The 26,283-nt window shown below is 40.0% G+C and overlaps 1 protein-coding gene across 1 annotated transcript in view; it reads right to left on the bottom strand.

Moving 5' to 3' along the window:
• The window catches only part of RDX (radixin), a 65,319-nt gene extending 39,706 nt beyond the window's left edge, over positions 1–25,613 (bottom strand). The window contains exons 1-2 of the mRNA XM_075546565.1: positions 25,456–25,613; positions 3,723–3,795 (exon numbers count right to left, since the gene is read on the bottom strand). Coding sequence (XP_075402680.1) covers positions 3,723–3,734 — 12 coding nt within the window. The 5' untranslated portion in view covers positions 3,735–3,795; positions 25,456–25,613. The remainder of the gene's footprint in view (positions 1–3,722; positions 3,796–25,455) is intronic.
• Positions 25,614–26,283: the final 670 nt, after the last annotated feature.

Here is a 26,283-nt window from a genome sequence, read left to right on the forward strand (position 1 = left end):
CAGAATTGTTATGCATTAAGAATAACTGATATCCAACATATAGACAGCTTTGAATTCTTACTCTAAAAAACACCAAATAAAAGCTTACCATTCAAAAAATAAAATAAAAAAATTTAAAAAGCTTGCCATTCAATTATACTGGCAAACAGTTTTCCATAGCATTTTACACTATATTCCTACCAGCAACATATCCAGTTTTACCATCCTTACTGGCATTTAGCAATCTTTCAAAATTTGACCTTGTAGGTGATATAAAGTGGCATCTCGCTAGTTTAAATTTGTGTTTTCCTGATAAATAAAGGTAGTTTTGAGTTCACTGGCTACTGATCTAAATTAATTTGTGAAATATCTGTTCAGTTAGCTTTTGTTATTGTCAAAGCTGGGCTGTTTTACTGAGTTACATGAGAACTTCACCCTACAATTGCTGTCATTTCCTTATTGTTGTCTTTCAGAAAACAGAAGTCTAAGTTTTTCCCTTTTCTGTATTCTAAGAAATCTGCCTACTCAAGGGTGTAAACAGATGTCTAATGTTTTCTTCTAGAAAGGTTACAATTTGGGCTTTTTGCACTTAGGTCTCTCAACCATCTAGAGTTACATTTTTCTCTAAGTTGTTGGAGAAGGATCAATGTTCATGCTCAATAGGATAACTCATTGTTGCAAAAACAATTTGTTAAAGAGTTTTATTTTCTCAATGAACTTCATGCTTCTCCCGCCAAAAACCGTGTGTGTGTGTGTGTGTGTGTGTGTGTGTGTGTGTGTGTGTGTGTGTTTTGGGCAAGGGAGACGGGGGAGTTTCTGTTGCATTAAACCTTATCTATTCTATCCCTGACACCAAATTGATTATCTGTCTCATATTTGTAACATCAGAGTCTCAGGTGTGTCGTTCTCTTTCTTTTAAAATATTGCCTTAGCCACTCCATAAAAATTTTACCTTTGCCATACACATGTTGGAATTAGCTGGTCAATTTTACTCAAAGAAGTCTGCTGAGGCTGAACAGATTGGGACTGCACTAGCTCTACCAGTATATGTCGAGCAGAAGGGCATTTCATGCAATCTCTGCTCCATAGTCTCGCACTGCTCACAGCAAGTTTTCAGTGTGAAGCTCTTATACAGCTTCTATAAATCTAGTAAGTATTTTAGTGTTTGATGCTATTATAAGTGGAGTTTTTGTGACTGCATTTTAAAATTGTTTGCTACTAGTTTATAAGAAATACAATTCAAATTATTAGATACACTCTGTTCAACAACCTTGCAAAATTCAGTTGAGTTTTAGTAACTGTGTTGTAGATATCTGAGGATTTTTCTTTTTAATAAATCATTTTATTGGGGGCCCTTCAGCTCTTATGACAATCCATACATCAATTGTGTCAAGTACATTTGTACATATGTTGCCACCATCATTTCTAAAATACTTTCTGTTTGAACTCTTGGTTATCAATTCCTCTTTTTTCTCCTCCCACCATTGGGAACCCTTGAAAATGTATAAATTATTATTATTTTCATATTTTACACCATCCACAGTCTCCCTTCGCGCATGTTCTGTCGTACCCCCTGGGGGGTACTTTGATCATTGCAATCGGTTTTCCCTTTCTCCCCCTCTCCCCCTACTTTTCCCCTACCCTCATGAAACCGCTACTCTCAATGTTGGTCCTGAGAGGCTTATCTGTCCTGGATTCTGTGTGTTGAGAAATCTTATCCGTAGCAATGTACATGCTCTGGTCTAGCCAGATTTGTAAGATAGAACTGGGGTCATGATAGTGGGGTGCAGGAAGCATTAAAGAACTAGAGGAATTTTGTATGTTTCATTGGTGCTATACTGCACCCTGGCTGGCTCATCCCTTCCTTGTGACCTTTCTGTGAGGGGATGTCAACTGTCTACAGTTGAGCTTTGGGTCTCCATTCCAACCCGCCTGGTTCGCATCAAAATAGTTGTTTGTTTTGAGCTTTGGATAGCTGATCCCTTCAACGCCTTGTGATCACAAGGATTGGTGTGCTTCTTCCATGTGAGCTTTGTTGCTTCCCTGCTTGTTTGGCTGCTTGTTTAACTTGAGACCCCAGACACTAAATCTCTTAACAGCCGGGCACCATCAGTGCCACCATCAGCTTTCTTCACCACATTAGCTTTTGCACCCATTTTACCTTCAGCAATCATGTTGGGAAGGTGAGCATCATGGAATGCCAGGTTATTAGAACAAAGTGTTCTGTGTTGAGGGAGGACTTGAGTAGAGACCCAATGTCCGTATGCTACCTTAATATTTCATCTATAAATATATGTACATAGACTATCTTTATATATTTACATATGTACATGTCTATGCTTATACCTCTACAAATATCTTGTGCCTCCTAGTTCTCTCCTCTATTTCCTTTTACCCAAGGGTTTTTTATATAAAAAATTAATGTCTTCTGCAATTAGAAATTTTCACTTCTACCCTCTGATCTTTATTCCTTGTACTCTTTTCTGCCTCCTACAATGAATGCTTTGTTATTTGTTCCAAACTGATAAATGTGCCAAAAAATTTCAATAACTAAGACCAACATGTTTTCTTTAAAGAAGTTATTGATCAAAAGTATCGGTAGTTTTCTATGTAAATGAGAAAATTTATAATCTATTAATCCTGATCTCACATTCCCTCCTGTTTAACAGTTATTATTTCCTGAGGACTAATCAAATTCTCCCCATATCACCTTGAGTAAGGAAATAAGTCTATCCCCACGTCACAAAAGGAAATTAAGAGATGAACAGAGTGAAGTAATTTAACAAAGGTTACCCAGATGAAGTAAGTGGCAGAACCAGGGAAACAACTTACACATGAACCCATAACTACACAATGTGACATTATGCATCTTTACCACTGGCCCACTGTGATGGTTAGTGATTATGTTAACTAGACACTATGGGTAAGGGGACGGTTGGAGCCCAATCAGGTCGCTGCCTGATAACACCTCCTTAGGAGTGTAGCCTTTCGTATGAGAAAGAAAATGTGCTGAGAATAATTATCTTTGGCCCTTTACCTTCTGTTGGGCCTGGATCTAGCCTCTGGTTCCTCCAACTCCTATTGCATCATCTGCTGATACCCGGAGCCATCAGTGGATTGCTGACAGTGGATTCATTTGGCCAACCAGCTTCAGATTCATTTACCTATGCATTCACAAGCCTGTGCCCCACACCACCTCTGCATCATCATCATCCTGCTTGCTACCTGTCCATCAGCTTCCATGAAGCATGGGAAGACTGAATTGAAGCAGACAGGACTTACCTATTTCTACAATGTGTAAAGCTTTTCTTAATATAAATTTCTCTCTACACAAGCATCACTGATTTTGCTTCTCTGGAGAACCCAACTAAGACTTCCGCAGAAAGTCCAGCCCTAGCCACACAAATAAAAAACAAAATAGAGAGAGTTTTTATCTTACTATAGTATGTATCTTGTGTACCATAATATTCATCTTGTTCCAAGAAGAACTTTGTGGCTGAGGTGTGCCCATCAGTCTACTCCAACTCGCAGCAAACCTACCAAGGGCAGCTGTCCCCATAAGGTTCCTAGACCGTCACCTTTAGGAGAGCAGAACGCTGGGTCTGTATCCATGGATAAGGGGGCGGGGGGGGCACTTTCTTACTGCAACCTGTCAGCAGACCAGCACTTAACAACTGCATCACCAGGGCTCCTTAAAGCTACTGATGTCATAAGAAGTACTGTCAAAATAATAAAATACTTACTGGTTTCGGCATTTTGCTTCTCTCTTCTGTTGACTTCTTTGAGAATTCGCTTTAATGAAATTTGTTATCACCTCTGTTAAAGAAAAAAAACATAATTGGTCCATTATCTTTTTATATAGGAATTTTAACTATAATTTGTATTATAAAAAGCAAATTGCCATTGAGTTGATGCTGACTCATAGCGACCCTATAGGATAGGGTAGAAATGTCCCTGTCACGTTTCTGAGACTACAACTCTTTATAGGAGTAGAAAGTCACATCCTTTTCCCACATGAAATTTATATAGAATAAAATTTTAAAATATGAGTTTAAAGTAATATAGAGATCTCTTACTTCATACTACTTTTCAGTGTACTATAATTTCCCTTAGAGCAAATGCTTTGAGAATGATGAGGGCCATGAATGTACAGATGTGCTTTATACAATTGATGTATGTATGGATTGTAATAAGAGTTGTATGGGCCCCTAATATTTTTTTAATAAAAGATTTAAATCTATGATTTAAAATATGACATATCTCAACTAAATAGTGTAAACTATCTTGATTATCTACTAAATTTTAAACTAATTACAGATACCATGTAGTAAGAATACAAGATTATTTGCTAAGGGTTCAAATGCCATCTGTTCAATTTGCATCAGGTTTATCCTTAGGCCTAGCCTGATACAGAGAGGGGCAGTGAGATAGAAGGATTCAGATTCCAAGAGCTGACCTCAGGTACACATTTCAACCTTTTCTACACTGCAAGATAAGAGAACCTTCCATGAATAAAACCTATAAAAAGATGAGCAATTTTTTATATAATATTTTTCCCTTTCCAGCAGTTTGAGAATTAAAAATGGATGTGCAAGGAGATATAACTTAATTACCTAAGCCTATAAAACTGTCATATTTCAGAACACTAGGATTTTGCATGCAATTCACCTATTCAGGAGCTCAAACTTTTTAAACAGGGGGCCAGTTCACTGTCCCTCAGACCCATTGGAGGGTTGAACTGCAGTTAAAAAAAGCTATGAATAAATTCCTATGCACACTGCACATATCTTATTTTGAAGTAAAAAAAAAACAAATGGGACAAAAACACCCGGCGGGCCGACTAAATGTCCTCGGTAGGCCACATGTGGCCCACGGGCTGTAGTTTGAGGACGCCTGACCTATATGCTACTGGCCTTAACTGATAAATTAGAATTGCCTTGAACAAATTCTGTTATCTTCTCCCAAAGATAACAGAATTAAATATTAACCCAAGTTATCATGCTGTCTTAGGCTAAGTGCTCTTAGGAGGAAAAGCCTAAGAAAATTCCTTAATCATTATTAATTATCCAGAAGAAAGGACTAGCATTCCAATTCGAAAGTAAGGAAATGATATTTCCTTGACAATCAGTTATCAAAATTATCTGTGACAAGAACTTTATTTATTACAGTAAGGCCAATTAAATTAATAAACAATTAATTCTGTGTTACTGCTATAAAGAAAAAATAATTCTAATGCATACTTCTACATCGATGAACCATAAAACATTGTGCTAGGTGAAGTAAGTCACTCACAGAAGAACTATTATGTGATCCCGCTTAAAGGAAACATCTAGAATAAAAAATTTAAAAAAGAAAGAAACCCAAACACTGCCATCAATTCTAGTCCAACTGTTAGCTACCCTATAGGACACAAGATGGAACTGCTCCCTATAGGACACAAGTTCCATCTGCTCCCTTGGCCTTCAGAGATTAAATCATTACAGGAGTAGAAAGCCTCACCTTTCTCTCACAGACTGGCTGGTGGTTTCAAACTGGTGACCTTGCTAGTAACAAATGACAGCACCAGGACTTCAGGGCTTGCTTTAAACCGCCCCCCAGGCAAACCAGTTTTAGACATCATTTATAAGCTAATAAACTAGAAACTCAATTTCCAGGCTTGCTGGGCCAAACATAATCAAAATTCCTTCTCCATCACCAAATCAGCTTTTTGCTAACTTTTTAAATTTATATATTTCTAGAAAATAGTTCAATTTATAAAATCTCCAACTGAATGGTATAGTCATTCAAAATGCACTCATAGCTTTTTAATATCTATAACATCTGAAGTTATGACTCACCTTTTTCAATCTTAATACTGTGCAGTTTATTTTTGTCTTCAGTTATTCTTGGCTAATCTTTTCAAAAGTTCATCTATTTTATTTAACCTGTGTCTTTCATTTTCTCATTTGTTAGCTGCGGTCCTTACCCTTAATTCTCTTCTCATTACATGCTTTGACTCTGCTATGTAGTCATTTTCTAATCTCTAGAACTGAAGCTTACTTTAATGAATTCCCATTTCGTTTTTACTAATATAGTCATAAACTGTGTAAAAATATAAGGCAACTCCAAATATAAAATGATCCTGTTATTAAGAAAAATATTTTGTAATATTTCACTCAAATATGTAAATAGTTAAGTGTGGGCAATTTATTGAACCACAATTTTTTGAAGACTCAACTGCTATTGAGTCTATTCCAACTCAGAAAAACCCTCTGAGACTATAAATCTTTGCAGGAGCGCATAGCCCATCTTTATCCTAAAGAGCAACCTTATGTTAGCATTCCAACCACGAATTCCACAGCACCATCAGGGCTCCTGATGACATTTATTAAGCATAACTAAATGTTAAAACACAGTCTACTAAATATTGACTCAGAAAATTTACTGGCTTACTTTCTGTTTTCATAGGATGCTTTTATTCAAATTCCTCATGTATATTAGATATAAATGTTTAAGTCAAAACTTGTACCTTTTGACTCAGCAATCTATCTATGTAGAACACAACAAAACACTGCACAGGACTGTACCATCCTCACAATTGTTATTTTGGGGCCCACTGCTGGCATCACCATGTCAATCCAACTCGTGGACAATTTTTCCTCTTCTATGCTGATTCTCTACTTCATCAAGCATGATGCCTCTTTCTAGAGATTGGTCTCTCCTAATTACATATTCAGTATCCGTAAGCCAGTCTCACCATCCTTGTTTCTAAGGGGCAATTTGGCTTTACTTCTTCCAAGGCTGATATTTATTCTGGCAATCCATGGTACTTTCATTGTTCTTCACCAGCACTATAATTCAAATGCCTCAATTATTCTTTGGCCTTCCATATTCAATGTCTAAGTTTCACATGCATATGAGACTAATAACAATACCATGACTTGGGTCAAGCACACTTTCGTCCTCAAAGTAACGTCTTTGTTCTTCAACACTTTAAAGAGGTTTTGTGCAGATGTACCCAATGCGATATGTCGTTTGATTTCTTGGTTGCTGCTTCTTCCAAGAGTACCGATTATGGATCTACGCCAAATGAAGTTCTGGAATTCAACCTTTTTTTTATTATGATGCCATCCAGTTATGAGGATTTTTGGTTATACTAAGTTGCAATCCATCCTGAAGATGTAGTCTGATTTTCATCAAGTGCTGCAAGTCCTCCTTCCTTTCAGCAACCAAGTTTGTGCCATCTGCATATCACAGGTTAATAAGCTTTCCTCCAATCCTGATGCCACATTCTTCTTCATATGCCCCGAAACCAAACCAAATTCACTGTCATCGAGGCAATTCCAACTTAGAGAAGAAATACCAGAAAGATGTTTAGTTGTGTGTTTTATTAACTGTGCCATTCATAACAAACTATGGACAGCATTGAGAAGAATGAGAATTAAAAACAATGCGAATTCCAGAACACTTCACTGTACAGAGTAAGGAAAACACTGCTAGTTTCAAAATCAGGAAATAGGTGCGTCATACTTGTATCCTTTCACCAAGCCTATCCAACGCTGAGCAGATAATAAGAGAAGCTGACTATAGGGTGAACCCAGCATCAGAATGGGATGAAACACAGATGATACAATCTTACTAGCGGAAAACAACGAGTTGAAGCACTTACTGGTGAAGAGCAAGGGCTACATACAACCTTCAGTATGGATTGCAACTCAATGTCAAAAAAACAAAAATCTTCCTAACAGAAAAGATGAAATTGTCAAAAATTTCATCTCAATTGGATCCACAATCAATGCTCATGGAAGCAGTCAGTAGTTAAGAAATCAAACAGCATATTACATTGTGAAAATCTACTGCATAAGACTTTAATTTTGAGGACTAGGGTATGTTTGAGCCAAGCCATGTCATTTTCAGTTGTCTCATATGCATGTGAAAGTTTGACACTGAACAATGATTTTGAATTGTAAGGCTGGTGAAGAATATTAGGAGACCATGGATTTCCGAAAGAATAAACAAATCTGTCTTGGACTAAGTAAAACCAGAATGCTCCTTAGAAGGAAAGATGGCAAACTTTTTCTCACATACCGCATATACTTGTTTATAAGTCGAGTTTTTCCAGCATATTTTTATGCCATTTTTGTGGTAAAATTCGGTGCCTCGGCTGATATTCAGGTCGGCTTATACTCAAGTATATATGGTAGTTTGACATGTTATCAAGATAGGATATGTTAACTCTGGAGGATGGCATAGTTATTAAAGTGGGGGGGGGCAGCAAAAAAAAGGAATGCCTTGAATGTGATGGACTGACACCACAAGGGTGCAACAGAGGGCTCAAATACAACAATCGTAGGGATAATGCAAGAGCTGGCAGGGTTTCAATCTGTTGTGCTAATAAGAGTTGGAACCAACTTGCTAGCAGTAACAAAAACAACACATTGCTAACCATGGGTTTTTTGTTTGTTTCTTTTTAAATGATTTATCCTTGAGCCCTATAAGTATTCCAAACTCCCATTTGCGAAAGAAATTTGAAGTCCACGTCACTTAAACAGTACTTTTACGCTCAAAAGAAAAAGAGAACATCTTTCAATGAAAGATTTCCTAAGGGCTCAAGTATAAATCTCCTGTTCTGAGCGATATTTTTAAGAAAAAAAAAAAACAAAATACCACACATTATATTTGAAACTATATCCTATTTCCAAATATCACTTTATAGAGTTCTGTACTGTTACATATACTTTATTCTTGTTCAACTCGAAATCAGTTTCAAATTGTAGATTCTAATCACTACTAAGAGTTGTTTCCAGTTTTCTAATAAAATTGTGGGGTAGGGTGTAGAGTGTTCTTTCTTATTCTTTATTTCTAAGTTCATCATATTATAGTCAATGAATGTATCCTGTAAGACACATTTAAACTTCCTTGTTTTTCTTTTATTTTTTTTCCTTTTATTTCTTGGTCCATTTAGTTTCTCTTTTAAGCCTGTTCAGAATGTACTTTCTGCTTTGTTAAAGCAAAGCTAGACCAAGTCTGTAATTTTTTCAACGTCTCCAACATTACTCATTTTAGTCTACTTAAATAAAGCATATTGCATTTTCCTAATTATGAATGTAATGTTTTCTTCTTGGAAATGGTCAATATCTTACTTGGTTTTGGACAGGTATTAAATGAGCATAGATCGAGAATTAGTTTTCTTCCCAATGAAAAGTACTATTTTTCATAAAGTAATGTTAATTGCATAGAATGCCTGGTAGGGCTTGATCAAGGGCAATGGAGTCAAGAAGAATTAATGAAACCGAATGAAGGCTGAACATGATAGTGGGACAAGAGGAAAGTAAAAGATAATAGAGGAAAGAACTAGGAGGCAAATGGCATTTATTGAGATCTAAATACAGGCATGTACTTTTGTGAATATATTTGTATATAATGATACAAAAAATAGATCTATGTACATATACTTATAATGTTAAGTATTAAGGTAGCAGATGGACATTGGGCCTCTACTCAAGTACTCCCTCAATACAAGAACACTTTGTTTCAATAACCTGGCATTCTGTGAGGCTCAGCAGTCAACACAATCACTGAAGGGAAAATGGGTGTATAAGCAAATGTGGTAAAGAAAGCTGATGGTGTCTGGCTATCAAAAGATACAGCGTCTAGGGTCTTAATGGCTTGAAATAAACAAGCAGCCATCTAGCTGAGAAGCAAGCCCACATGGAAGAAGCACACCAGCCTGTGTGATCATGAGGTGTCAATAGGAACAGATATCAGGCATCAAAAACCCCAAACAAAAAATCATATTGATATGAATGAGGGGGAGTGCGGAGTGGAGACCCAAGGCCCATCTATAGACAATTGGACATCCCCTCACAGAAGTGACACAAGGAAAAGACGAGCCAGTCAGGGTGCAGTATAGCACCGATGAACTTTCCTCTAGTTCTTTAATGCTTCCTTCCCCCCCTCCCCCACTATCATGACCCCAATTCTACCTTATAAAACCGGCTAGACCAGAACATATACACAGGTACAGATAAGATCTGGAAACACAGGGAATCCAGGACAGATAACCCCCTCAGGACCAACAATGAGTGTAGCAATACCAGGAGGGGAAGGGGAAAATGGAAGAAGAAAGGGGAACTAATCACAATGATCTACATATAACCCCCTCCCTGGGGGACGGACTACAGAAAAGTGGGTGAAGAGAGACATTGGTCAGTGTAAGACATGAAAAAATAACAAAAATAATAATAATTTATAAATTATCAAGGGTTCATGAGGGAGGGAGGGAGGGAGGGAGGGAGGGAAAAAATGAAAAACTGATACCAAAAACTCAAGTAGAAATAAAATGTTTTGAAAATGATGATGACAACAAATGTACAAATGTACTTGACACAATGGATGCATGGATTGATTGTGGTAAGAGCTGTACTAGCCCCCAATAAAATAATTTTTAAAATCTCTGCCTTGGTAACAAATCTCAGCTAGCATAAAAAAAATACTCCATAAGCCAACATAACAAAACCAGGGACTCACACAAGCTAACAGAGCTTTCAAAACCTCCTATAAGCCTAATTGATCTATGTGAATTGTGGGGAGACTGCAGTCTAAACAAAAGGCTTAACAAATATGAATACAATTCACTTCTTAGTACGTATTTTCACACCAGTTTTATCTTTTAAAAATCACATTAACCCAGGATTGATGAACCTCTAGGGACAGCAAGTAGAATAAGGGTTTCTGGGGAGTCTGAGGGGGTGGAGATAAAAGGGAGCTGATCTCAAGGAGTTCAAGAAGGAATAGAATGTTTTGAAACTGATTGTGGCAGCCTCTGTACAATTACCGCTTGATATGAATGAACTATGGAATGGTACAGTATTAACTCCCAATAAAATGGTTTTGGGGAAAAAATGTTTTAATTAAAAAAATCAAGTTAGTCTTCACTCTATTTTAATTGACTATAAATTATCTGGGAAGGATAATTAGGTGCTACCTACAGGATAAAACAGATGGGGAGCTGCCAGAAATTCAAGCCAGAATCAGAAGAGGGCATGGAATGAGGAATATTAATGCTGATGTCTGAGCCGAAAGCAAAGCATAACAAGAAGATGCTTACTTGTGTTTTATGACTAACAAAGACATTCAACTGTGCGGATCACAGCCAGCTATGGCTAGCACTAAAAAAGAAATTCCGGAACACTTAATGGTGAACATGTGGAACCTGTACATAGATAAGCAGGTAGTTGTCTACCAGAACAAAGGGATACTGCAGGGTTTAAGATCTGGAAACATGTGAGTCATAGTTAAATTCTTTCCATCATGCTGAGCACATAATCAGAGAAGAACTAAATGAAGAGTAGGGCATAATGATTCGAGGAATGCTCATTAATAACTGGTGACAGGTAAGTGACACACATTGCTTAATGTTAAGTGTAAAGGCTGGAAGCACTTTCTGATGAAAAAAAAAATCAAAGACTACATCCTTCAGTATGGATTACATTTGAACATTTAAAAAAAAATCCTTACAACTGGACCAAAAAGTAGCATCATGATAAGTGAAGACAAGAGTAAAGTTGTTACTTCATTTTACTTAAATCTACAATCGACACTCATGGAAGCAGCAGTCAAGTCATCAAATGACCTTGCATTGGGCAAATCTGCTGCACAAGACCTCTTGAAGGTGTTAAAGAATAAAGATGTCACTTTGAGAATAAGGTCTTAGTCATGTTATTTTCAATGACCACATATTCATGTGAAAATTGGACCATAAATAAGGAAATTATGCATTTGAATTAAGTACCATGGAGAGCTAGAAGAACAAACATTTGGAAAGATATACAGCCAGAATGCTCCTTAGAAGTGAGGATACTGAGACTTCATCTCACATACTTTGGACATGTTATCAAGAGGAACCAATCCCTGGAGAAGGACATCATGCTTGAAGATCAGGGGGACAAAAAGGACAACCCTTGATGAAGCAATGAGTTCAAACAGCAATAATTGTCAGGATGTATCGGACAGTAATTTGTTTTGCTTACATAGTGTCATTTATGAGTTAAAGTCAACTCAACAGCACCTAAGAAAAACAACAGAAATAAAATAAAAACAGAAAAATATACACTAGTAACAATGTTACTATGTAAAATAAATATAAAAAGTATCCACTTAGAGCCCCACTAAAAAAAAACACCAAACTCACTGTTAAGAGAGTAAATACTGCCTCATAGTGACCCCCAGTTGAATTCCAAGACTCAGTTTACAGGAGTTGAAAACTGAATCATTCTTCCTCCAACATGCTGGTGGTTTCCAAATTGCTAATCATACAGAACACAGCCCAACCCATAACCACTACATCATCAGGGCTCCACTAGGTGGGGTTAAATGAAAAATGTACAAACAAATCTTATTTGAACAAAAATTCAGTTTCTGAAATAAGCCTCCTAGGAAATAAATTCTCAGCAGGAGTCTATAAAAGCCAATGTGTAAAATCCAAATATTGAAGCTATGTGTTAACATGAATATCATCACTTTTTCTAGTATGAGACAAACTGTCAACATTTATGTTAGGTGAAAAGGTAGAATATGTAGCCACTCGTTACGTGTGTGTAAAATTACAAGCATAGTTTACAAAGGATATTTGGATATATGGAACTGAACATTTAACACAAGGGACTTCAAAAGGTTGGTGGAGAAATGAAAAGCTATGGAATATTTCCATGAATTTTCTGAAACCCCCTGCCTGTTAATCCATTTTAGTTAGAGCCTCAAAAACTCCAGAGTTTCGAGAGTCACTATGAGTTGGAAACAACGCTCTAGCAAGTTTTTTTGTTACATTCCTAAGTTCAAGAATCAGGGATTTCAAAAACACATTTCACGACAAATTTTAATCAAGGGTGCTTTTCTACAAGAAGTTTTAGGGAAATTTTGATTATCTTTTAATTCCATTTTTCTTGAGCTCTCATCAATTTGTTTGTTACCTTATGTAAGTAATGACTACCTTAAATTTGAGGCAAAGTTGTATATAATTTTATTTTTAAAACTAAGGCATTTTGTTAACAATTTTATTATTATTAAAGATACTTATAAATATGTTGTTTTATACTCAGTGGTACAATTCTAGTGTAATCCTAAGATTACATTAAATTTTTTTTTTAAATAAGCCAGTAACAGAATAGGCAGTTTACTTTCCATTAAATTAAAATTTAGTAACTGATTGTAAAAACAAATCTAGTTATATAGTTATTAGATCCACTGAAAAATGTTTTTAAAATGTTTTAAAGCATATCCTGTGACTCAACCCTTAAATAACCCCAGCTGTAAAATGTCTTTCAGTCTTTTAAAAAAATATTGTACCACACTTCTGAAAGATCATAGCCTTGATGATTCTGTTCTACTCGGCAAACATGGAGTTACTGTTAGACAACTTGATGGACATTAATAACAACAGACCGATGTACATCATCAATATGTGAGAATCAACTCTTCCTCATAATGCATTAAGTATTGAGGAAAAATGGCTTCCTCCTCCCTTCTTGCTAACTTTCCTGAGGTGGTGGTCACCTTGTTTCTTTTCCATACTGGCACCCTGAGAGGCAGGGCAGTGTAACAGTGGCATCCACACACCAGCTAGTCTGAAGAGATGTTACCAGTGCACATAGCTACCATTTCCAGAAAATTATGTGCATGAATGCGTACTTAGAACTGTGTCACATTTTATAGACAAAACATTGATTTCTTTGTCCATTAACGCTGAAGAAGACCCTAAAAATAGCCTACTCTTTCTCATCCAGTGGAAAAAAAACAGCTCATGCTTAACCTGTGAGCTCTATTCAACAAATGACAAGACTCTCCAACTTGTCAGGTGGGAAAGCAGGTGTTATTGAGCCTAGTCCATAGTGAGACTAAAATGAAGCTTCAATATTTTATCCAGCTGCCTGTTTTTTCCTACAATTATCTTTTCCACAAGCACATGTGTATTTGTTTGTTTTTGAAACTTAGTAACAAACTCAGAAAACAAGTATTGTCTTCTTAAACCAAAGCCACTGCCATCAGATTCATTCCCACTCAGTTGCTCTATGTAGTGTTTCTGAAATTGTCAATCTTACGGGAATAGGCATCCTTTCTCCCACAGAGCAACTAGTGAGCTTGAACCACTGACCTTGAGGTTAGCAGCCCAACACCTAACCCGTAGCACCACCACCAATTTTAAAATTACAAAAGAATTCTGCTCAATTACTAGAGAAGTGGGAAGAAGTATAGCAAAATACAGAGTATAAACTGAGATGGTAACTCTGCCTTCAATGCTACACAGTAACAGCATCTAGAGAGGTATTTATTAGTCCCATCCCCATGGACCCTTCCAGTGAAGCCTACAGATTCCTTCCTAGCAAAGTAATTTTAGATATAAGCAATGAAATTACAAAAGAAACAAATGTTAGAATTACAAAAGTATAAAAACAAATTTATGATACAGTAACATTTATGCTTCTTTTCCGTGTTTTAAATAGTAGTATTTAGTTACCAGTGAGTCTGATAACTAAATTGCTATGTATAATGTACTACTGTAGAGGGGATTGACACAATGGCTGCATCAATGGGCTCAAGGTAACAATTGTGAGGAAAGCAGAGGACTAGGCAGTGTTTCGTCCTGTTGTAGATAAGTGCTCTGGGTCAGAACCAACTTGACAACACCTAATAAAGAGCACACATGCCACTTTTAGAGTTCTGCAAAAACTCTAATGGGTTATGAAATTTGTAAATCTGCAGTTTCTATTGGAAACAGTCTCTGGTTTTACTAAAGCTATGATTAGTTGGCTACATTCTCACTGAAAGAAAATGTGAAAATAAATTATTTTTTCCCTCCTAAATATTATCCACAGACCTAAGGGATCGGTAGCTTCTGTGTTTTAAACCTCTGAAACATAAAAACTATGCTTATTACAGGTTTTCCTTAGCTCAGTTTTAAATAATATTGAATGCTAAATAGTACTAATAATGATCTTTACCTGTACAATGCCAGATTAAGCAAGGAGGACAAAGTTTCAAGTTCATCTTGCAAGTAAACAAAACATTTATCATACCAGGGTAGTAAACACAGGGCACATTTAGAGAATGCTCCAAAGTCAGGCACTTTGCCTATATATTTACCTACACTGTACCTACATTACCTAATTTTCCCAATAACCGCCCTTGCCTTGCATGCCAAGGAATGTTTTGGTGATTTTATTCTACCTTTCTCTGATGCTATTCTAGACAAGCACATCCTAAAAAAAATTAATAAAGCTTTTCAAGAAGCAGGTTGGTAAAAGTTTTCTTATCTGTTGTTATCAGGTCAAAGATGGTAAGTGTAAATTAAAAACTAGTATAATCACCTATGTAAATGGATTTCCTGTTAAGTTCTAAATAAAGTATAAGTACCTGCACCAGTAGGAAATGATTTCTGTTCAAAGATATTATCAAGGAAACAAAATATCAAACAATTTAAAATATATATACATATTAATAAAGTGCAATACAAATTATTTAACTTAAAACAAAGAGCATTGTTGCTGGGTGCCCTTGAGTCAGTTCTGAACCACAGTGGCCCCATGCACAACAGAGTGAAACCCACTCAGTTCTGCATCACGGCTGGGTGTGAGCCTAGAATGACAGCCACTAGCACTGACCCTGTCGATTTCATGTCCAAACACAGGAGACAAGTCCTCCCATCCTCTATTAAAAGGAATGCTTTTAGAAAAGACACACTTTTCTAAAACAGATGTTTGTTCTTCTGGTTCCAAAAGAAAGCAAAGCCAAACACTGCCAGGGAGTAGATTTTGACTTATAGCAACCCTGAAGGCCAGAATAGAACTGCCATTCCATTCTGTGGGTTTCCAAGGCTGTAAGTCTTAATGGGAGCAGAATGCCTCACAACTGTCTCCTGCGGAGCAGCCGGTGGTTTCAAACGACTGATCTTGTGGTTAGCAGCCCAGTATATGCTATAATGAATATTTTTCTCCAACATCATAATTCAAAGGTATCAATTCTTTTTTAAAAAAACATTTTATTAGGGGCTCATAGAACTCCTATCACAATCCATACATGCATCAATTGTGTAAAGCACATCTGTACATTCTTTGCCCTCATCATTTTCAAAGCATTTGTGGAAGCCACGGAATCTGGTGTCAATTTAAGGATTAAGAGTGTAGGGGTAGAGTCTAGGCTGTCAATCAGGTGATAGCCAATGAGACTTCTGTGTGGGCTTGGCCTTCTCCTGAGAATCCTGGGAAATCTGGGAATTCCTTCTTGGAAGCCGGGGACACTATCTCTCTCAGTTCATTCCCTTGGAGACTTTCTACTGACAAGGCTGACTTTTTACCCCCGAGGAGATGCCACATGGACCTACCCTGATGCAGCCCTGGGAATTGGAATGGTCATGTAGAGACCCCTGCCAACGCTGAGATGCTTCTACCACCACTGACTTTGAAGCCACTGGCCTGTGATTGTTCTGGATTTGGCAACATTGCATGCATTTCGTGAGTCTGAAGAGGACTTTATGTACTGGTGTTGGACATATGGGCTAATATCGGACTTATGACTTGGACTGGGTTGGGATGTTTTGTCAATGTTCAATTGCTCTTGTATATAAAGCTCTTTCTTATACACATATGTGAGTCCATGGATTTGTTTCTCTATTCTACCCAGACTAATAAAATTCTTATTCATTGTTCAGCTTTCAAATGCAGGTGAAGAATTGGAAAATCCATAGCTTGAGTCATGTCCACCTGAGTCTTCCTTTGCTAACACTTTAAAGAGATCTATTACAGCGTATCTGCTCAATGCGATGCCTTCATCATTTGATTGCATGACTGTTGCTTCTAAAGGTGTTGGCTGTGGAGTCAAGTAAATGACATTCTTGACGACTTCAATCTTTTCTCCATAAAATATAGATACGTGAAATGTTTAAAACCAAGTTCTGATTTTAGGTTCCCTTCTTAAAAGAACTTTTGGAAGTTTAAAATTTTGTACTGTTGGGGGTGGAATGGGGATTAACATCTTTTCACTTGGAATTATTAACTTTCTTTTTAAAATTTTTATAACAAGTTTAATCCTGAAAGGTAAGAAAGTTAAATCAATACAATGCAAACCCTTCATTATATAAGACACGTCGAGAAGGAAGGAAACAGAAGACAGGACAAACAGAACAAGAAGGAAGCAAAGACTCAGTCTAGCGAGGATTCTCACAAATAATTCTACATTGTACATGTCAAAACCCCATATATGATACAGAATGTTTGTGAAATATCTTTAAAATTAGACAATATTGTCATAGATATTTAAAGAGGCCGTATGACAACTTTTTATTAACATCATTAAGCTAATTTCTTAGATCTCCAACAATCTCTTTTGAGAAACTATAGCAGTGCCTGGCTCCTTACAGGGACTCCAACGCTTACTGACTTTGTTGGTGAATTAAATTCACAAATAATATTCATTTGAATTTTGGTATTCATTAATTTCAAGGGCAACATTTTCCTCTTTCTATGTTTATACTAAGCAAAATGAAAAAACAGAAATTGGTCCATTAGGGTTATAATCCAGGCCTGTATGAACTCTATCCAAAACAATTTCAAATGTCATTTGATATGACAATCACATTTAAAAGCCAGATAATTTAAGATGTAATGATAACCATTGCATATTGCTTGCTAATTAGATAAGCAGTGAGTGAGCTTTGTTGTTAGCTGCCATCCAGTTGACCCCCACCTCACAGGGTTCCTCAGGAAGCACTTTAGATATACAGACACCAAGTTTCCTTAATATTTAAACTAAGTTTTTATAGCTTCTATGTCTAGAATCTAGAAACCACTTAAACATTAAGCGTCTTCAGGAGAGCTAATCCATCCCACACACTCAAAAGCTAAGAGGCTCTAGATTCAATTAACCACAGCTCAGATTTCCTATGTCCTCAGTGCCCCCTTTACTAAGGATCACCATGGTCTATGTTTTATACTATTCTAAGAGCCAACTCAATGGCAACTAACCTCAAATGTTCGGCTCAGGTACCCAAATTATTCCTTATACTAGTAAGGATTCTGGGTTACAAACACATACTCTGGTTAGATTACTGAAAGACTGTTTACAAAAACAAGTCAACCAAATAAATTTAAAATTAAAAGACACTTGAAACCCAAATGAAGACAAGAGGAAAGTAAAAGGAAACAGTAAAGAACTAGAAGGCAAAGGGCATTTATAAAGGTCTAAATACAGGCATACACATATGTATTTTATATATGATGGAGAAATAGATCTATATGCATATATTTATAGGTTTAGTATTAAAGCAGCAGATGGATATTGGGCCTCCACTCAAGTACGCCCTCAATGCAAGAATACTTTATTCTATTAAACTGGCATTCCATGATGCTCACCTTCCAGACACTATCACTGAAGACAAAGTGGGTGAAGCAAAAATGGTAAAGAAAACTGATGGAGCCCGGAAATCAAGATATAGTGTCTACAGTTTTACAGACTTGAAGGTGAACAAGCAGCCATCTAGCTCAAAAGCAACAAAGCACACATGGAAGAAGCACACCAGCCTGTGGGACCTTGAGGTGTAGAAGGGATCAGGTATCAGAGAACAAAAAATCATATCATTGTAAATGAGGGAGAGTGCAGATTGATTGGGGACCCAAAGTCCATGTATAGGCAACTGGACATCCCCTTACAGAAGAGTCACAGGGAGGAGAGGAGCCAGTCAGGGTGCAGTGTAGCAACGATGGAACATACAACTTTCCTCTAGTTCCTAAATGCTTCTTCCCCCCACTCACTATCATGATCCCAATTCTACCTTACAAATCCAGCTAGACCAGAGGATGTACGCTGGTACAAATAGGAACTCGAAACACCAAGAATCCAGGATAGATGATCCCTTCAGGACCATTGGTGAGAGTGGTGATACCGGGAGGGTGGAGGGAAGGTTGGGTAGAAAGGTGGAAACGATTAGAGATCTACATATAACCTCCCCCCTCGGGGACGGACAACAGAAAATTTGGTGAAGGGAGATGTCGGACAGTGTAAGGTATGACAAAATAATAATTTATAAATTGTGATGGGCTCATAAAGTAGGTGGGGTGGGGAGGGAGGGAGGGTAAAAAATGAACAGCTGATACCAAGGGCTCAAGTAAATGTTTTGAGAATGATGAGGGCAACAAATTTACAAATGTGCTTGACACAACTGACGAATGCATGGATTGTAATAAGAGTTGTACAAGCCCCAATAAAATGATTTTAACAAAAAAGAAAGGCATCAAAGCATGGCTCACAAAGTTAAAAAAAAGGCACTTAGAACTCCACATCATGATAAACTAATTAAAACACACTCGCAGTACTGTTAACTCCATTTTACACCTATTCTTTATTTAAGGATGATCTACTTTACTGACATGTACATCTGGCATTAGCAAACACCTGAGAGTGACATTGGCTGTAACAGGTGTTGGGTCAACTTGGCTGGACCATGATTCTCAGTGGTTGGCCAAATACATAATGATATAATTTGTCAGTTATGTAATAATATAGTCAACCTCCATTTTCACATAATGACCTACCTTTGGAACGTACCTTTTCAAAAAGTGAGGAATGGATGCACGTACACCGGTACAGTAACACTGAAAACACACCCTTTATGGTATGCAAGGAATATGTATTTCCACATCAGTGTAAACTATGCATTCCTTAGTATTTTTTAAAATTTTCTGTTCTCAAATGCAGAGTCCTTAGTACATGATTATGCCCATATATAAAAATAAAACAAACTTAAAGCAAGGAGGGCCTCAAACTTTACTGTAAAGAACCACATAAGCAGAAATTTTAGGCCTTGAGGGCAACATAACATCAAGCTCACCCTGACTCATGAAGACTATATAGGACACTGCATGACACAAGCAACCTAAGACAATAATTAAATGTGCTCAAATGAAACTTTTTACAAAAACAGGAGCAGGTTGGAGTTAGCATATGGGCTGCAGTTTGTCAATCCCTCCCTAAAAGTATGTAGCATGTATGGAAGCATCTCCTTCCATAAAGAGTTGGTATCTAAGACAGTTTGTACTCGTGCGTTCATACTATTTGATTTGGATGGGAATTAAAAGGGAACACAAGGCATTCAGTCTTCATAGACTGAATAAGGGAAATAATTCATATACTAATGGGAACAGAATCAATTTTGCTGGTGAATGATTAAAGTATAGGATGTGCCTTAATCCTGGCCAACAAGACTTATTCCTTTAGATATGGCTGTGTTGAGATGGAATGGCTGTGTCTACTGCTGAAGACATACGGAGAGAAAGAGAGAAAAAGTGAGAGAGATAGTATGTGTGTGTGTGTGTGTGTGTGTGTGTGTGAGAGAGAGAGAGAGAGAGAGAGAGAGAGAGGCGCAAACTTGAGTCTTTGACAATGTTACTGAGCCACTCCTGAGCTTCTGGACTTGATAACAAACTCCATTGTTGTTTATGCTAGTTTGAGGATTTTGTTATTTGCAACCAAAAACATCTTGAAGAATCTAAGTAACCAAAACAAATGATGGCTCACTGCACAATTTTACCTTCAAATTTCCACATTTAAATAAAAAGCAGCAGCAAGGTCCTGAAGTCCATAGAGAAAATAGTCTATCAATTACTGAAGTTGAAAACCTAGGAAGTACTATAATCTTGGGGAAAATAATAAACAACGCAGTGCTTATGTTTTTAATAAGTGTTATTTAAAACATCTTTTGACACTTTTTTTCTCTCAATCAGAGGTTGGCAATTTTTTTTTCTGTCAAGGAACAGATAGTAGTAAATACTTCAAGTTCAACAAGTCAGATGGTCTCTGAGGCAACTACCTAACTCATTATTGCTAAAGCAGCTGCAGATAAAATAAAAATGAAGGGGTGGGTCTGTGTTCCAGTAAAACTATTTAGAAAAAATGACAAGCAGGGTGGATTTGGCCCAGTTTACTGACCCATGTTCTAAATCATTATTAGTAAAGAAAAAATACCTTTCCCAATTCAACTTTACTAGGACTCAAAAGTACTCTATTTCAAGTGTACGCAAGTTTACAAGTGCTGTACAGAAAAGTTAAAGTAACTACCATTTCGTGAACGCTCTTTTCATATACAGGCAAGCACCATGTCTGTTTAGGGAGGTGGGATTCAACTCTGTGGAGCCTCAGTTTATGATGCCCTGGCTTGTAGCACCCCAAACAGCCACTGGCAGCTTGCAGACCCCAACCACACCAATGGGGCTCCTGCTGGTACCTCTCCACCAACAGCAGTTCAGTGCTAGTCAGAAATTGCAAATACCAGACTGCAGGTGTTTCACTCTGTCCCTCAGGGCTTCAAATCCACAACAGAATACCCTAGGGCTGCTCATCTGGAGGCAGCCAATTGCAGGTGCAAGTACACAAACCCCAAGGCACCAGGAGCACTGACAGAGAGCCAGAGCTGCCTGCACAGAGACTACTTTGATATATATGTATTATCACACAATCTTCAAGTGGCTTCTGATTCACAGTGACCTTATGGAGGGTTTCCAAAGCTTTAAATCTTCATCTCTCTCTCTTAGGTGCACCTAGTGGCTTTGAACTGCTGACCTGTGGTTAGCAGTCCAATATGCAATCCATCTAGATCACTGGATGTACAAAGTCTAACTACCTCGCTTACATACAAAACTAACCTCTAAAAGATGTTAGAATTATACTATTAAAAGGTCTCCAATAATACAGTAGGAAAAATGTCCTCATGGGCAAATTGATATTTCCCTTTTAATATATCTATCTAAGCATTTTAAATTAGTGCATTTACAAGGATTTCTAGTCATATTGGCTATTCAAGGAAACGGTGTGGGGGACAATGGTCCTATACAATACAATCTCTAACCCGAATACACCCATTTCATCCAGAAAGCTCACACTAGAGTACACTATTAAATGAAGTGAAGAAGTGGATCATATAGACATTTTCCTTCCAAACAGTCCATAAGACACTCATATTTTTAAAAAATCTTTTTATTGAAAGCTCTTACCATGCTTATTACACTCTATACAACAATTGCATCAGGCATATTTGTACATATGTTGCCATCATTCTTTTCTAGACAGTTACTTTCTGTTGAGTCCTTGGTATCAGCTCTTCTTCCACCCCCCCCTTCCCCACCACCCTCGTGACCTCTTGACAGATTATAAACTCTTATTATCTCCATGTCTCACACTGACCACTGTCTCCCTTCCCCCATGGTTTCTGTTGTTCTTCCCCCTGGAGGGTGTGTGTGGTTTTGTGTTGATCATTGTGTGATCTGATCAGTTCCCCCTTCTTCCCCTCCTCCCCCACTTCACCCTCCCCATCTGGTATCTCTTGTCCCAGTCTTGCTCCTGGGTTGCATGTGTCATCAGTTCTCATCTCCTATCTATGGCTGAAAACACTCACATGAACATTTCACTACCCAAAATCATAAGCATTTTCAAGGGAAAAAAATTTTTATGGCCAAATATGTACTATGCTGCAAAGAAAAAAATAAACTTCACCCTTAGTCAATCAAGAAAAATCATGTGTACATATACACATATTTTTGAGAATATAGAAATTTCCATTATAATTTCATTCAAATGATAACCTGAAAAAACAATACTGACTGCATCCTTAAAACAGGCAAATAAACACTTTCCATGCTTGTTACAAAATAGGCTTATTTTAAAGGCAGTGGTAAAATCAGCCCTCTCAGGGCAGAAATCTCTTGGTTGGTTCCAGGCAATGCATTTTCAACACAATTACCACCCGCTGCCACTGGAAGCTTTCTGGTTGCTTTCTACAATGCCGAAAAGGTTCCAGGAAAACTTCCAGACTAAGCTAGGAAGAACAGGGTGGAAATGTACTGCCAAAAACAATCAGTCCATAAAGGCTGGCACTGGTGCCAGATCCCATTGACATGAAGCCTTCATCAGGTGTGGGCAACTCAACAGCAGCCAGCGCCCAATCACTGTGTTTCAATAACTTTTCAACTAAATCCACAAAGACGGGATGAAGCCTAAGCTTATCCTTTTGTACTAAACATTTTCTACAGACAAGAACTGGCTAACAGAGTTGTCTATGCTAAACAGGAGGACTAAGGGTCCTTGGGGCGGGTTCTGGGCAAGAAGTGCTTTTATTTTTTCCACTTAACATCTTTCTGAGATAACTGCCACAAAATGTAGTTTTTAAGGTTTTTTTAATGACTTAAAATATGCATTCAATACAAATGCATATGAAATATTCAAAGAGATACTTTGAATAGGAAAGGTAGAATATCTCTGAAAGAAAATTTTTTCATTGAAGAATGCACTAGGATCAGACCAAAGAGGTGGCCATACCCTGGCTGCAAAGTTACAGAAATTCTCAGCCTTAAATAGATTTCTAACAACTCAATCCAACTCCACAGCAGCCTGTACGCCACAGGTGAAGTCGTTCTTGGTCTGCACGGGAGCTGCCTCATTCCAGACAGAATGAATTCATTGACTTCCCAGACTCAAGGCAGTTCACATGAAATTACCTTAGCTACCGCCTGTCAGCTATGTCCCACTAGCCTAGCTCACTCTTCACAACTGCAAATTCTAGGCAATCCTGGGCCCGGACTACCCCCACCCTTAACGGTTCTACTCTGACCTATGGGGTCAGTGTGAGTAGGAATCAAGTTGATGGCATTGCGTTAAAAGTAGATTCAAATAAAAAAGATTCCAACCACAATTTCACATGTAAGACATTATGTGAGACTCATGATTCAAAGATGACTTGAAAATATCTAAGACCTTCATTGTAACCGTCCTGCCACAGATAAAAGTAATAAAAATCCAATTCTGCTCTTGGGAATGGTGAAGCAACAAAGAAGCACCCCTTCTGATATAGCTCATGCTTTGAAACAAAGAGTTACAGTCTCGGAAACTCACAAGGGGCAGTTCTACCCTGTCCTGTAGACTTGCTACGAGCGGACTGGGGACAGTGATTTCGTATGAGTCCAAATCCCCTAATGTAGGCTCAGCATTCATACCCACCCCAACCCCATCCATCCTGAATTACATCGATTATATTGATATCCAAGAGTGTGGATCAAGGAGTAAAAACACTCTGATTCCCCAAGAGCAAGAATTAAAGATTTCAAAAACCATAATCAAATTTCATCTCACTTAAAGAAAATTAATGAAGCCCAACTTGTCTATTCACTCCTTACTAATAAACTACCAACTCTATTATAAACTCACACACACGAACACACGCATCCACTCCCTGTTGTATGTAGCACACTTCGTCCTATTTGAGGTAAATTGTATCAGTCTCTCAAAGTTTAAGCACACTGGTCAAAAAAAATATATCAAGGGAGTCCTGAGAGTAAAAACCTTTTCTCAGTCTGATGCCGTTCTGGCAAATGGATTAAGTCATTATTTAGGCAACAAAAAGAACGGGGCAATTGTGTATTCCGAGCTTTTCCCGTGGTATAAGAGTATGTGATGTTATTTTTTTTTAAGTATGTTCTGTAACCAAGAGACTGAAATGTCTACGTCCAAGTCGTCGTTTCTCAAATAAGCCCTTACTGGTTTCCACTTTTACGTTTACATCACGCTAGTCCTTCGTGCCCACCACCGGGCACCTCGTTTAAAAAGTCGTACACCCAAAATCGCAACCGGATTTTTGGGATGAAGTGGACTTTGATAACACCCCCAATCTCATTAGCAATCCCTAGCTCGGGAAAAGCAATAGCCTCTCTGCGGAAGGTCCCAAGCCGCAGACAAATCTGCATAGGAAGCGGCTCTCGGGGTGAAATAAGGCTCCTCTAGGAGGGGAAAGTTGGCCGGGGGAGTAGGCGCGGGCCCCGCTGGAAGGACGGGGGCCTGTCCTTTCCTCGACTTGCCCGGCGGATCTGAGACCTGCACAGGGCTGGCCCTGGGGCTCCAGAAAGTTGGAGGGCGCCGAGGGGGCCCGCAGCGGCGGCGGCAGCAGGTTAGAGGCGCGGCCTTGCCCGCGCCCCCAACCGGGTGAAGGCACCATCCCCGACGCTTTCTAGAAATCGTGCAGCCGCACGGTCAAGCTGGAGGCGAGCGAAGCCCGGGTCCTATCCCGGCCTTCCCGGCGCGGAACTGCTGTGTTTACAAACTAGCGGGAAGGGACGCGCCCGCGCCAGGCCGGGCCCCGGCGGCGGGAAGGCGGCAGCCAGTCCGCGGGGCCGGGGAGGGGGGAGGGGAGGGGGCCGGGCGCAGCGCCCCGCGCCCCGCGGCCGTGGCCTTCGGCTCGAGCCGGGCTGGCTGGGGCCGCGGCGGGGCAGGGAGGGCAGGGAGGGCAGGAGGGAGGGCCTCGCGAGCGGCCTGGCCGTTCCCGCCGCGGCCCGGGAGCCCATGGGGCGTGGGACGCGAGGCCCTCGCGGAGGCGGTGACGGCGCCGCCACCGGGGCCCGGCAACTTGTCGCCGCCGCCTCAGCGCCTGCGGCCGGGCGCGGGGGCAGGGAGGCGCTGGCCGCTTACCCGGAGGACCGGTGGCTGCGGCGCCGCTCGGCAGCGCCCGGCGTCGCGGCGGCGGCGGCGAGGGAGAAGCGGCGGTGGGAGCGCTGGGCCGCCGGAGAGGAGAGGCGCTGCCGCCACCGCAGACAGCTCCGCAATATGGCCGCCCGGCGGCTCCGCGGGGGCGGGGGCGGGGGGAAGGGCGGGGCTGCCCCGCGCCCCCCGCCTCCCCCTGCCGGCCGGCCGGCCTCGCGCCACGGCCGGAGCGCCAACGCCGCCGCCGCCGCCGCCGCCGCCGGGGGAGCCGCCCCGCCCCGCCCCGCCGCGCCCCGCCCCGCCGCCGACCTCACGCTGCGCGTCGCCCGGGGTCGCCGGGGGTCGCGGGCCGGCGCGAGGGTACCCGGCGGCAGGCCTGCGAGATCCCCGAGGGGAGGGGGCGGGGAAGGGCGGACGGGGAGGAAGGGGGAGACCCCCTGGAGCGAAGGCGCGGCGCGAGCGCCCCAGAGCCGCCCGGCTGGAGGCTCGGAGGGCGCCGCCTCCCCCCTCGGGTGGAAACTTGAAACTCCCGCTGGGCCCCAACACTCGCCGAGGGCGTCCCCCCCGCCGCCCCTTCCCAGGAGGAATTCTTCCTCCCAGCGGGAATCGCGAGCTAATGGAGCGCGTCCCCCGGCTTTGGGCTGGCAGCTCCCGGAGCAGGAGCGCGAGCCCCGGGCCTCTGCTGCGGGAACTTCTCGTGCAAACCGCGCACGTACATATGACGGGGGCTGGCTGGAGCTGCCTGCAAATAGGAGCTTGCTTTTTGTCATGCGTTGATCCCACCGAAGCCTCGCTGGCTATGCCCTCCATCGAAAG

Source organism: Tenrec ecaudatus, chromosome 4, assembly GCF_050624435.1.
Source record: "Tenrec ecaudatus isolate mTenEca1 chromosome 4, mTenEca1.hap1, whole genome shotgun sequence".
NCBI lineage: Eukaryota > Metazoa > Chordata > Mammalia > Afrosoricida > Tenrecidae > Tenrec > Tenrec ecaudatus.